This window comes from Petaurus breviceps, unplaced genomic scaffold, assembly GCF_028583685.1.
Source record: "Petaurus breviceps papuanus isolate PSGF00001 unplaced genomic scaffold, PetGlider_PUasm1.0 90537, whole genome shotgun sequence".
Taxonomy (NCBI): domain Eukaryota; kingdom Metazoa; phylum Chordata; class Mammalia; order Diprotodontia; family Petauridae; genus Petaurus; species Petaurus breviceps.
Genome location: NW_027187271.1, coordinates 920,259 through 935,236, shown reverse-complemented (window position 1 = coordinate 935,236; position 14,978 = coordinate 920,259). Strand labels below are relative to the sequence as shown.

Here is a 14,978-nt window from a genome sequence, read left to right as displayed (position 1 = left end):
GCAAAGAAAAACTATAGGATCTGGGTTCTGGATGACCTCTACTGTCTCATGTGACCAGGTGGCAAAAGGAAAAGTCAGTGACCTCAGCCATGGGCCCTCAGTTAAGCACCTGGTTCCTTTGGCCTCAATTCCTAACACCTCCTACCCACATAACTCACAACCTTCCTGGGCTTCCTACCTTTTTGTGAGGTAGGAGACACCACAGGAAGGGGTCAAGAAGAAGAAAGTCAGAGTTCTGTGGCATTACTCCCATTCCCTTTCCAGTCTTTATCTCATTTTATTCTTCGGTCAAACTGATCTTTCCCTGTCCCCAATATCCTTCAAGATATTATTCCTTTTGTGCCTCTGATCGTATGATCTTCTATGCCTTGATGCCTGTCCTACCTATTTTCATCTTTTAAAAACCAGGAACCATATCTTATCTAAATTTTCTACTGAAGGAAAGGAAGGAAACAAGTCTTTTATTCAGTGCCTACTATGTAAGAAGCACTGTGCTTTATAAATATTGCCTCATTTAATCCTTATAACCATCCTGGGAGGTACGTGCTATTATCTGTGTTTTACAGAAACCAAGGTACACAGAGGTTAAGTGACTTGCCCAGGGTCACACAGCTAGTAAGTGTTTGAGGCCATATTTGGACTTATCTTCTTGATTCTAGGCTTAGGATTCTATATACTATGCCACCTAACTGTCTCTAATTGTTTTAAAACATGTGTATTGCGTTTTATTATATTAATATATCAATATATTCCAATTCTATTGTTACATAAATATGATATTTATATATTATGTCATTATGTAATTTACTATTATTTATTACATTATATACTATACTATTACATTCTAAATGTACTGCTATAGATAATAATATATTATTATAATTGTATTCCTAGAGGTCTGGGTTCCTGTTCTTATTTATAGTAGTAACAAACATCTACTCAGAAGCAGAATCAACCAACAAGCATTCATCCATCTCCTACTATGTGCTAGGTGCTAGGGATACAATGACAAAGAATGAAACAATCTCTACTCATAATGAACCACAGCCATGACCAGGCCTATCCTGGCTAGAGGCGATACCAGGGGTACTATGTAGCTAAACTTTTAAGATTTTACCTCCCTCAATGGCACACCTTGAGCCCTAGCCAGACAGAGTTGCTGACACAAGATCAGGCCTGAAAGGGCTCCACCAAAGTCTGAACACACCAACTTTCTGAGAATGGACCCCTGGAGGGCAGAGGAGTCACCTCTGCATCATCAAGGACTGGCAGATGGGCAGACAGACAAGCAAAAGAGAGAGTAGCAGAGGTTAGTGGGAAAATTGCTGCCAGCTCTATTTCCCTAGAGCAGTGGTTCTCAGACTTTTTGGTTTTAAGATTCCTACAGACCCTTAAAAATTCTTGAGGACCACAAACAACTTTTGTTTATGTGGGTTATGTCTATTAATATCTACCACATAAGAAATTAAATCTAATAAACTTTTAAAATATTTATTAATTCATTTTAAATAATAATAAAACCATTATATATTAATGTAAATAAGATTTTTATGAAAAATATATTTTCCCCTCCAAAAATCAGTGAGATAAGTTGTGTGGTTTTACATATTTTTTACAAATTTCTGTCATGTCTGGTTTAATAAGAGACAGCTGGATTCTCACATCTGGTTATTCAACCTATTGTGCTATATTGTTTTGGTTTAAATATATGAAAGAAATTTGGTCTCACACAGATATGTAAGTTGGAAAAGGTAGAAGTATTTAGATAAACAAATAATATATTAACATTATGAAAATAGTTTTGACCTAGAGGACCCCATGAAAGGCTTTCAAATACTTCCAGGGTTTTAGAAACCATTGCCCTAAACAGCACTGGGAAATCTGCAGCCTCAAGGCCATATGTGGCTTTCTAGGTTCTTGGGTACAGTCTTTTAACTGAGTCCAAGTTTTAAAGTTTGAATTCAGTCAAAGGGCTATACTTGAGGACCTAGAGGGCCACATGTGGCCTCAAGGCTGCAAGTTCCCCACCCCTGCCCTAAGAAAATGTTGATAACCATATGATGATATGGTATCCTACAAGCCCACTGGCAGTGGTGATACCTTTAAGGCACAAGTGTTGTTGTTTAGTCATATCTGACTCTTTGTGACCCCATCTGGGGTTTTCTTGGCAAAGATACTAGAGTGGTTTGCTATTTCCTTCTCTAGTTCATTTTACAGATAAGGAAACTGAGGTAAACAGGGTTAAATGACTTGCCCAGTGTCACACGGCTAGTAAGTGTCTGAGGCTGGATTTGAACTCAAATCTTCCTGACTACAGGCCTGGCATTCTATACACTGTGCCATCTAGCTGTCCATAATACAGAGGATGAAAGCCTTCCCTGAAGGTAGATTGAGGTGGAGAGTAGTTGGGATGTATCAGGACCTCCAATTATAGTGGAAAGACTTTAGGATTTAGAGTCAGAAGGCCTGCACTCATTTCTAAACTCTCTACCACTTATTTCCCCTGTGCAGGGCAAGTCTCTCTGACCCCATTTCCTCATCTATAAAATGAGGGCATTGGACCAAATGACCTTCCAACTCTAAATCTTTAGCCCAATGACCCTAGCTTATTTTGCAATTTAATTGCTAGCCCTCTCTGACTTAGGAAAAGCAAAAAAGATTGAACTGCCTTTGTCGTGTTTAACCTGGATACTGAGTAAAGTCATCAAGAATTCCAGGCATCTCTAACTAGCCAGCACTGCTGGGGACAGAGTGGCATAGGGCCAAAGAAGAGAGGACTGAAGAGAAGAGACAAAATGTGGGGATTGGGTCTCAGGGGTGGCATTCTATCAAGCTAAGGAAAGCACTTCCTCTTTAAAGCCTTAGAAACACATAAACTTACACATAGACTTAGACACACATGTGCAAACTCACATGCACACACGCACACACACACACACACACACACACACACACTCCTCCTCAAGTCTGGAGTGGTGAAGTGCCAGACTCTTGGTGTCTGGGCAGATTTCCAGAACCTTGGGAAAGTGGGTGGGGAGGCCCTTGGATGAGTTCATCAGACTTCCTGCCTGGAGGGGTTATAAAGAGAATAGTCCACAAGACTGAGGAGAGCAGTCACATCTCCTGAACAACTGCTCCACTCAGAAACTCCCCCAGTTCCTGTTCTACACAGGCTTCCACAGCCACAGCTAGACAAGAAGTTGAGGGAAGTCAACAACAGCAACCATCACCCATTCCAACAAGAGATTTTTGAAAAACGTTCAGGTAAGGGAGAGTTCATGTGCTTCCATTTCCCTTTTTTAAGGCAAAACAGAAACTGCCCTCCCTGTCTCCTCGTCCCAGATACCAAAACCATTAGCTGTTTTCCCCCTTAGCTTTATGGGTTGAGGAGCAGAGAACACCATCTAATAGAATGACCTGGGCAGTACTGATGGGGAAGAAAAGATTGGTTGCCAGAATCTGGAGCAAGGAGCCAGGCATTGAACTATATGAGCCAATCCTTCCTGCCTCCCACATCCTGAGTTCCCCATCACTTCACTCGAATATTTGTTTTCTCTCTTGGCCAAAAAGAAGAAAAAAAAAAGCCTTCTTATTTTCCCAACTTCTCAAAAAAGTTATTGAGAAAGTGAAATTCATGTAATTTATTCTCTAGGTGTATAGACCAGAGGGAGGAAGGCTGTGAATAGAAGCCCTTCTCCAAGTTTCTCAAAGAATCAAGGTCCATGAGCAGTTGAAATCAGAGCAACTTGGGAGCTTAGAAGGGATCAAGAATCAGCCATAGTAAGAGAAGTGTCTAGGTGCCCATCCCTTGAATTTCTCAGATGGGTCAGACTATCTTGTTCTGCTCAGACCACCACCCTCCTCTCTGTCCTTATGCTAGCAACAAAGAAGAAAGACTCTTCCTTTGTCCCATCTCTGGCTTCAGTGTTCCACAGTTCTGCCAAGTCTCTTCTCCTTCTCCAGAGATTTCATTAGATTTTTCATCTTGTCTTTTCCCTATTCTAGGATGCAGTTCTCCAGGGCCTTTGCCTGCCTCTCCTTGGTCCTCATACTTGATGTAGGGGATTCTTTGCCTCAACACAACCCCCAGGTAGCCCAAATGGTCACAGACTTCGGGATGAAGGTGTTTCGGGAAGTGGTCCAAACTTCTGGGGATAGCAATGTGGTCTTCTCACCCTATGGAGTAGCCTCAGTGCTGGCTATGCTGCAACTGACAAGTGGAGGAAATACCAGGGAGCAGATCCAAGCTGCAATGGAATACAGCATTGAAGGTAGAAGATCTTCCTGGGAGGGCATGAAAGGGAAAGGGCGGGGGGGGGGGTGGAGGAATCACCTGTGTGTACTTGAGCAAGTGACTTAATGTCTCTGAACTTCCACTTCCTCATCAGTAAAATAATCTGGCTGACTTATGTAATATAGAAGGTATTTTGGATGCTATTATATAATATTATTACACAATATTACATAATATTCACCTAGACCAAAGGAAGACTCACACATCAGCTGGCCAGTATAAACTCATGTGTTGCTAAGATACAGAGACTACAGCAGCTTTCTCTGACACCATTCACCAGAACCTAAACTTTGATTGATCTCAGGGCAAGTTTGGGTCTTTCCAACTTAAGCAGGAACTTCAGAAGAAAATCCAGGGCCAACCATGGATGCTACAAAAGGGTTGTACATCTGATGAAGTGAGACAGGGATAGCAATAGAGAAGTGATTAGCAATTAAGGAAGGGTATGAAATCTCCTTCCATGGAGTTTATGAGAAGAGAGATGTTTGATCTGAAAAGGGTTGGGGGTTGGTCTGTCTGTGGCAGGATCCAACCATCCTAAGGAAACCTCTGACTCTATGAGCTTTATGTGTCTTCTCTTTCTTGCCACTGTCTAGAAAAAGGTCTGGCTCCCGCTCTCCGAAAACTCTACAAGGAGCTCATGGCACCTTGGAACAAAGATGAATTCAGTACAGCCAATGCCATCTTCATCCAGCGTGATCTAGAACTTGTCCAGGGCTTTATGCCCTACTTCTTCAAGGTATTCCGGAGCATGGTCAAGCAGGTGGACTTCACCGAGGAAGAGAGGGCCCGGTTCATTGTGAATGACTGGGTAGAGAAGCACACAAAAGGTAAGAAGGCCAGGAAAAGTAGAGGTCTTTTTTAAACTACTTCGGGGACTTGCAACAAAAGCAAATCTAAAATAAGCTAAATATCTTAATTCTTCCTTGTGGCGGTATTTAAAGTCAGTCAAGAGACAAAGAAATATTAGTTAATTTTATTAAAACTTTGTCTCCTTGGGGCGGCCAGGTAGCACAGCGAGTAAGAGCACCGGCTCCAGTGTCGGGATGCCCTTGGGATCAAATCCGGGCTCAGATACTTAGCACCACACCCAGAAATAAGTGGCCGTGTAATCTTGAGCAAGTTACTTAACCCCGACTGCTTTAAAAAAAAAAAAAAACAACTTTGTCTCCTCGTGCACTGACTCTAAGAACAGCTACAAAATGGTATCTGAGGTAGTCCTTCATAGCCCCAGTGCCTAACATAAAGTAGGTGCTTAATGAAAGCTTACTGGATGAATGAACAAATGAATGAAACAAAAACCAAAACTAAGTATGGCAAAACACAAAACAGCACACAAGGCAGTAGTCTTGAGATCTACCCAATGGGAGTGACTCTTATGAAAAATTTTTATCTTTACAAGGACAGGAGACTAGAAATGTATAATGGTTTTGAGAGCTTTCCCCACTACTTTTTGTAATGCTAAAGATAAAAGATTCAGGATGGCCAGGTTGTGCAGTGAGTATGAGCGCCAGCCCCGGCATTGGGAGACCCAGGATAGGTTCTGGTCTCAGATACTTGGCACCCACACAAAATAACTGGCTATGTAACCTTGAGCAAGTTACTTAACCCCAATTGCTTAAAAAAAAAAAAAGATAAAAGATTGCATAGTAGAAGATAGAGGTGAAGGATAAATTGATCCACTTCAGACTCCCAGACAGACAACTGAAATCTGGTCTGACAAACAAAAAGGCCAATGCAATTTGAAACTACATTATGAGAAGGATAGTATTTTTCAAAGAAAAATAATAATACTAAGAATGTACTCTGCAGTTTAAAGTCAAATCTGCTGGAAATAATTTTTATTTAGTTTAACATTAATCTATATCCAAGTTTCTAGCTTGGAAAGAAAGATATCCAAAATGGTATAGACATGACTCTCTGCCCCAAGATGATCTGAAGTAACATTTATAGGAATCTTAAATGAGGAAAAATCATATTAAAATCAAGTTTGGAGTTAAAATTCCAGAAGTCGCCATTCAGTTCCAACCTAGACCACTCCCTTTAAAGACTGAAAAGAAGTCAATATTTTAACATTGATACCTGAGGTCAGTAATCTTGACCTTGAATGAAAGAGAACACTGTCCTTAGGTGGATCATTGAGAAAATCACATTAAGTGGTGAGAAAGACAAAATTTAAATTTGATTATCATCCTTTTTTCCATTTCCTAGGAAAGCCTAGCTTTTGTTTTTTTCAATGTTGCTAAAGGAAAAAGTCTGGAAAGGGCATAGGCTAGCTAGAGAAATATCATTTCTTAATATTCCTAGAGAAACTAAAAAAGAGGCTTTTAATATGTATAATTTGAAGCATATCCTATATACAATAATTATAGGGTCTCAATTTTAAACATGCTAATCAATAACAAAATACAATACTTTAATTGTCCAAACTGTGGAGCTCTCTGTTTTCTCACATCACCAATACCAAGTACCATGGCTAGATTTATTACTTTACAAAATGCAGTAACATAATTATAAAAAATGCATATGGTCACCAAGTGCAACAATTTATTCATAATACCTTATAGAAATTTTGCACACCAGGATGGATACTTAATAAATACTTTCTTAAAGAATTCATTTGTAGCCAGCAAGGTAAGAATTAACAGACAAAAGTTCATAATAATAAATGCAGCTAGTTGCTCCAATGTGACAATACAGCTCACATTTTCAGTTAAACCTTCCACAGTTCTTTCTAGAAAGGCATTCACTGGAATTTGCCCTGGAGATGGTAGGCACACTATATAACAAGATATAGTCTGTTTGCTCTGATGTGGCACATCTTCTCTGGACATAGGAGAAGTTACTAGCATAGTCTTTTGCTACTTTTTGCCTCAAGCTGTCTTAGAAGCAAAGATTCATTTGGAGTGGAATATATTAACTCAATATTGAAGACTAGCTTTCAGCAGTTTGGTATTAACAGTAATTTGGTTACAAAGGTCTTTCAGCAGTTCCCCTTATGACTGTTTTGGAGGCCACTTTTGTGGCAGGGTAAACTTTCATTCATCATAAACACACACATGAGTACACATGCTATAACAAGAATATGTTCATCATTTAGTTACTTGGAAAGAATCAACTTGTAAGATAACAAAAGAAAAAAGATCCAACAAGTAAGTGGCCCACTTTATTTTAATAGCTAACAATTATATAGCATAAAAATTAATGAAGCACCTAACCCTCACTCCAAGCTAGTAAAGTAAGTACTATCACTATCCATATTTTACGGATAAGAAAACTAAGACCAAAAGCAATCAGGGAGCTTGGCCAGGGTCACCAGCTACTAAGTGTCTCTCACAATTTGAAATCAGGCTTCTTTGACTCCAAGGCCACTCTTCTATTCACTGGGCCACTTCGTTAAAATTTGTCTTGGCCTGGCTTCTCGATTTTATATGCTTGTTTGATGGATGAGGCAGGTACAATAATACTGAAATACAATATTACTGTTGGCCTATTAAAGACAAATGTTCAACCATTTGTTCAACATTCAACTGCAACTGCATCAATTAATACTAATTTTCCCCTTTTCTCAAGCATATTATTCCAAACACTGGGGCCAGGTAAGGTAGAATTAGTCACAAAAACCCCCCACAAAAACAAGCTTTATAGAAGATCAAGATTTTCTAGAATGGCTAATAGAGGCTGTAAAAAAGTAAAATTAAGTCTTAATTTTTCTCCCTAAGGGGTGAAAAAGGCTATAGATGTTGACTAAGGAGTTTGTACAGATCTTCTTTTTCTAAATTGTCTGATTGTTTCCAGGATGGCCTTAGACTATTCTTTTGAAATATCCCTTTAAATAGACTTCGTGCAGCCTATAATGGGTTAGGCATAGATTAATTTTATATTAAATAAAATTATTTCTGGCAGACTGCAGCCTAAAACAGTACTTTTAAAAAATATTTTCTAATCAATACATCCAGAATGAGGGAGGTGATGGTCCCATTGTACTCTGCCTTGATCAGATCACATCTGAGGTATTATATTAAGTTCTGGGGACCAATTTTAGGAAAGACATTGAAGAACTATGTCCAAAAGAAGGTATGGTAAAAAAAAAAAAAAGGATGGTAAAAGGCCTCAACATCATGCCATATGAGGATCAATTCAAAGAACTCGGCTTATTCCTGGAGAAGAGAAGATATAAGAGGAATATGAAAACTGTCTTCAAATGTAGAAGATAGATTAGACCTGTCCTACTTGGCCCCAGAAACCAGAATGAGAGGAGGAACAATGAGTAGAAATTGCATGAATTTTATTAGGTTTATTGGAAAGAAAAACTTCCTAATTATTAGAGCTTGCCAAAAGTGGCATCATCTGTGCAGGAGATAGTGCATTCCCATTCACTAGCAGTGTTCAACAAAAGCCCAGAAGACCACTTGTGGAGGAGGTTGTGAAGGGGATTCCTGGATAGGTAGAGATTGGCTTGGATGACCTCTGAGAACCCTTCCAGCTCTGAGTTTCTATAGTCCTGGTGTCTCTCCAAATATATCCAGTAGAGAACCGAAGACTAGGGAGAAACAATTAACACAGAGAAATGAAATTTTAGCTTCCTATCAAATTTTCTCTTGCCTTTCCATTTAGGCATGATCAGCAATTTGTTGGGAGAGGGAGCTGTGGACCAGTTGACCAGAATAGTGTTGGTCAATGCACTCTACTTCAAAGGCCAGTGGAAGCTGCCTTTTCCAACCAGGGGCACCCACCATCGCCTCTTCCACAAATCTGATGGAAGTACTGCTTCTGTGCTCATGATGGCCCAGACCAACAAGTTCAGTTGCAGTAAGTGCAAGCGCTCCTCTTTTTTTCTCCAAGGCTGAATAATTCCATCATCTTCTCCACCACTGTCTCTCTTTCTCTCATTCAAAAGGAGTTTTTTGCACCCAGAACATCTTGCTCCAGTGAGGATGGAGGGTGGGAAGGTCTGGATAGATAGTATTGAAAGATAGATAGCATATCAGGCTATAATTAGGCGAGAAGGTGGGAAGGGAGGGAAAAATAAAAAGGCTAAGAGACAGCTGAAATCTAAAGATACTGTGATGGTACAAGCTGATGGTAGGCAAAAAGAGTAGGAAGGAGGGAGGGCATAGAAAATGAAAGAAACTTAAAAATGAATTCCAGGAATGTATATAAGAAACTTTAAGGATGGGGGAAAGTGGAGAGATCCTCTCCTAGGATAGGGTTGAATTGTAATGACTATTTTTATCATCAGTAGACCTTTTCTCCCATGTAATTTTCTTGTTCTTTCTAGCTGAGTTCTTGACCCCCAGTGGGCATTACTATGATATTGTGGAACTGCCCTATCATGGAGACACCCTCAGCATGTTCATTGCTGCCCCCTATGAAAAGGAGGTACCCCTCTCTGCCCTCACCAACATCTTAGATGCTCAGCTTATCAGTCAATGGAAAGGCAATATGACCAAACTGCCCCGTCTCCTGGTTCTGCCCAAGTAAGTCCTACCAACCTTGTCTCCCTCCCATCTTTAACATCTGTATCAGTTCTTGGTAAACTCTCCCGGCCCTCAAGATAAATTCAGGATTGTCTTGTGACTTCCTAATCTACTAGTGCTTCCCTGGACTCTGTGACTCCAATAAAAATTTCTGGTGCTTTGTAATAGATTAAAAACAGTCCCTCCCCTTTGCTTTTGGTGAGGTGTAGAGAGAAAAGAAGCTATTGGAACTTGCCTCTTGTCTCTTGCCCCCAACACACAAAATAAGAGCCAGTCACAAGAAAATAGAAATCTGTAGTGGGAGACTGAAGGTGGGGCATGTCTAGTCCATCAATTTTTTTTAAGATTTCTCCAACTCTTGAAAATTTTAAAGGGTGTGTGTGTGTGTGTGTGTGTGTGTGTGTGTGTGTGTGTGTGACAGAGAGAGACAGAGACAGAGACAGTTAATAAAGCAAATTTATAAATCTAAAGAGGGAAGAGGAGGTGATTGAGGCTGAGGTTAGGTAATTTCAGAACTCCAGGGAAACCTCTCCCTGTGTCTGTCCCACTTTTTCAGATGCTTTCAATAGCTGACAGACTTTTTTCTGCTTTTCTTTTTTTTTCCTTCTTTTTTTAAAAAACAAAAATTGTGGCAATCAGTCATGTCCTGGTGAGAACTGAAGAGCTCAAAAGCCTCCCTGCTTGAGCTCTCTTCATGACTGACTCTAGAAAACAAAATCTACAAACGAAATTTTTTTTCTGAGATGTCCTTTCACAAGAATTTGCCCTTGACTCCCAACCAGACTAGGTAAGACAATGCCAACATTTCTGGCTTATTTGAGGAAAGGGATCAATCATTGGCCATGACTTCCAAACCTATATATTTATCTACATAATTTATCTCCAGAACTCTAGTCCTATATTTTCTAAATGCCTGCTAGACATCTCTCACTTGCATGTTCATTCAGCATTTCAAATTCAACATGCACAAACCATATCTAATTCTCCTTTCCTCTAAATTTATTCCTCCTCTAAACTCTTATTTGTGTTCAGGGCACCAACAGGTTTCTAGTGGAACCCATATTTATAATCTTGGGAAATTTCTGACTTTTACTTTTCCTTCACTCCAGTTGCAAAGTCACATTAACTCTACCTCCACAGCATCTCCCACATCTAACACCCTTCCACCAAGGCTTTCATCACCCTTCTTCAAGACTATTGTCATAGTCTCCTAATTAATCTGTTTCCCCAACTTCAGTTCTCAAATCCATCCTTCCCCTAGATGCCAAAATAACATAATGAAAGCAACAGTATGAACATGTCACCATCGTGGTCAAAAATTTTTGGTGGTTTCCTTCCATAATCTGGCTCTCACCCACCTTTCCATCTTTGTCTCACATTATTCCTCTTCATGCACTCTTATTCCAACTCAACAGTCTATCTCCTTCTAGTAGCTGCGTATCCCTACAAGCTAACCCTTCTATTTGGAATGCCCTCCTTCCTCATCTCTACCTTTCAGAATATCTGTCTTTCTTCAAGGAGTAGCTCACATATTTGTTGGTGCCCTCTCCTACCTCAGACTTTTCTTATAACACTTTTTATCACCTCTCCACTGCCTCCTTCTATAATACAATATAATGTGTCCCATGTTGCTTCCCCCTGGTAAAATATAGGTTCCTTGAAGGCAGGGACTGTTCTGCCTTTGTCCTCATGTTCCTATTCTCAGTACCCAGAATAGTGATGTGCTTTAAAAATTCATATTGGATTAAGAGACTCATCAATACCAGAAATCCACCTCTAACTTAGATAAATAGACCCTACAAACAAATAAATATCTCACTCTCCACTCCTTCAACAAGTTCTATACTATATCTTGGTAATGATGACAATGGATTGTTTAAGAACAAGGTTTCTGGAAAGAGCACCAGCTCAGAACTTAGAACCTTGTGTGTCCTGAACTTGAGCTAAATCCTCTGATTTTGCAGGTTCTCCTTGGAGAGTGAAGCTGACCTGAAAAGGCCTCTGGAGAACTTGGGGATGAAGGACATGTTCAGGCCAGGGCTGGCAGATTTCACTAGACTTTCTGGTAAGGAATCCTCTATGCATTGTCTTGGTTCTTCTCCCTACCTCTGGGAACTTAAATCATCTGTGAATGTGAAGAAGGGATTAGGGAAAGCATCATACAGAAAATGGGCTGACTGGTCCTTATATCTATTTCTATCTTAGATCAAGAAATACTCTATGTGTCCCAGGCCTTACAAAAGGTGAAGATTGAGGTGAATGAGAGTGGTACTGTGGCATCCTCAACTACTGGTAAGGCTGGCTCAGCCAGAAATGAGGGCAGGGCCAAGTGGGGCAGTTCTTGAAATAAACTCCAGGCACTGAAGAGAAGGTTCACTCCAAAGATATAGGAACCAGTTAACTAACCCCTCGTTCCCCTAGGATGAGTTAGGGTGTGGCCTAGTCTCCCAAATCCATCTCAGTGTGGACTAAATTTATTTCTCAGTTCAGGGTACTCCTCTCTTTACAAATTAGTTCCTTCCCTGTTCAAAGAAGGAAACAGCTCTCATTCACACATTTCCCAAGACTTTCTTCCATCACATTTCTCTCTCTAAAAGTGGGGGTCCTGCTTTCCCCAGGACCTGACTTCTTCCCTCCGTAACTTCTGTAGGACCCTGGTTTATTGAAAAGTCTCCAAAAGACTAGCTTTTAAGCAGTGGGTAGTAAGTATGTGGAAGCTGGGAAACAAAGGGGAAAAAAGGAAAAGAAAAACGATTCTTTAGTCAGAGGACCTAGATTCAAATCCCACTTTAGATGTTTATCCCCTATGTGACCTTGGACAAGTCACTTAATCACCCTTAACTTTTTCACCTATAAAATGAGAGAGTTGTACTAGATAACCTATAATATACCTTCTAGCTCTAGATCCATAATCCTATGAACCCCAAGACATGGTACAGATTGATAATATGTTATTTCAAAAAGAGTCTTTGGATCACAGATAATAATAGGTTAAGAGAAACCAGGATATGTCGTGGGAATAAACCTAATTGTTTAAGGTTGCTGGGTTTGGGGTTTTGGGGGTGGGAGGAAAACCTAGACCTTCTCCCAAAACCATTTATCAAGGTAGAATAATAAACCAGATAGACCAATTATCGGTCTCGGTTGCAACTCTTTGTTCTAATGCTTTAAGAGGCTTGTTTTGGTTTTTCTCTTCCAGCCATTGTTGTCTCTGCTCGAATGGCTCCCCAGGAGATCATCATGGACAGACCCTTCCTCTTTGTAGTCAGGCACAACCCCACAGGTGAGGGATTAAAAAATACTATAACGCTGAAGGTTGTTCCATCCTGCCTTGGGCACAGACTCAAAAAGACTATCTCTGTTCTTGGGGAGTTTCTAAGAAAAGTTATCCTTAGCCACCACTCATTTACATTTATCTTCCTACTAGGTGAGGCATTATAAAGCGGAAGAGTGTTAGACTGGTAATCAGAGTCTGAGCTCTACTCTCAGTTCTACCAGTTAGATGTCAGTCAATAGACAAGTTATTCATTCTAAGCCTCATTATCAATTAAAGGACAAAGTTGGACTAAATGATCTGTACGGTGCCTTTTGGTTCTAAAATTCTACAATTCTTTTTATCTTTTCTAGGAACAATTCTTTTCATGGGACAAGTGATGGAACCCTGAGATCAGGTCTTCTCTTTGGGAAAAGCAATGCTCATTTGGAAGAAAACTAGAAAGTGACATATACAAAAAAGACTCTCTGAAGAAATAACTTTTTATCCCACTTTTCTTTCTAGAAAAAAACAAAACAAAACAAACACTTTTCCCTTTTAAAATCTTACCCTCAGGTCTTGGCCTCTCACACACGGGCTCTAGGAGTACCCTTTCCTCCCATAATGGGGGAGGCAGCTACTAAAGCAGTTTCCAAGAGGGCCCCCAGATGGTTAAGACTTGCAGGATCACTCAGACATCTGCTTCTGTTTGGTCAGCCCCCTGTCCCCTGGTTCCCACTAAGACCCTGAAAAGGAAAAACAAACAACGAGAAGACTGCTGGGAGCTTTCGTTCTTGGTAGAAGCTATCTGCTTCCCAGTCATGTTGCCTTCACTCTTCTATTGTCTACCACTGTTGAGGAGGCTGGCACCAGACCAGAGGAGGTCAGTAGAAATGATACCCTTCAATGCTGTTCTAACTGGATATTGACTGTCCTCCCCTTCAAAAAAGAGGATTCTAAGGATGGGCAAAAGAACTCCCCAGACAGCACCATGACTACCTTGGCACAGTAAACAGGATTTAAAGATTCCCTTGGACTCTAAGCAATTGGCTTACTCAGAGAAGCCGATCTTTTGCTCTTCTCACCCTTTTTGTTCTGGGGGAGGAGAGGAAGAAGGGCCAGATAAATATGAGTGGATCTTCTCCAATTTTATTTTCTGGGAACAGGAGAAGCATTAGCATAGTATGTGTGAATATTGTATGTTTACTTAAACTGTGTGTGTGCACATGCGTGTGTGTGTATGTGTGTGTGTGACAGATGTCAAGGAAGATTTAATATATTCAAGTATTGTTATTGTTACTTTGCACTTATTCTGCTTCTATGTAGGAAAGAATATCAATGAGGCTCCATTGCCCTCGAATAATTTACAGAGTTCATTAGGAAAAACAAAACAAAACAAGACCCTACAGCCTAGTGTGTAATAAGGCCTGCAATGCCACCTTGTGGCCACATAAAAACCTGTAATTTCTCATTTCAGGCCAGGTTAGAAAAGCCTTCAGATGTTTTCATTTATAGTTTTGACTCAGAGGGGCATACAGGTCAGGACTTTACACATGCTGACCCACCACCTATACAGGAAAGTAGTTAGTTCCTCTCTGTGGAAGTCCATCTCATACTATCCTGGAAGTATGTCATGGAGGTCAAGTGAGGAGAAATAAGTACTTTTTTTTTTATTGCATACTTCCTAATTATATGGGATGGAATATGGATGTGACGTGGTAGAAGCACAGTCACCCTGAGTTCCATAGCAAGCTCCATTAAGTAAAGGGTCCTCCCTTATCCTTCCTACTGATTTTTCATTATGCACTGGATGGTGAAGAACTATACATAGTACCCACAACGTGATACCAAAATGTTGATCCAAATTTTGTGAAGCAGTTTGTATATAATTATATAACCTTTTTACCCTCTTTTGATATGTAAATAAAATAATTTTTTTTAAATAATAAAA

At 40.1% G+C, this 14,978-nt stretch overlaps 1 protein-coding gene across 1 annotated transcript; it reads left to right on the top strand.

The window, feature by feature from the left end:
* Window positions 1-2,935: 2,935 nt before the first annotated feature.
* SERPINE1 (serpin family E member 1) lies at window positions 2,936-13,700 on the top strand. Its single transcript, XM_069063231.1, has 9 exons — window positions 2,936-3,264; window positions 4,006-4,271; window positions 4,891-5,124; window positions 8,912-9,106; window positions 9,576-9,774; window positions 11,739-11,839; window positions 11,980-12,066; window positions 12,974-13,057; window positions 13,402-13,700. Exons 2-9 carry the CDS (start codon window positions 4,007-4,009, stop codon window positions 13,437-13,439), a joined length of 1,203 nt encoding a protein of 400 aa, XP_068919332.1. The 5' UTR covers window positions 2,936-3,264; window position 4,006; the 3' UTR covers window positions 13,440-13,700.
* The last annotated feature ends 1,278 nt before the right edge of the window (window positions 13,701-14,978 follow it).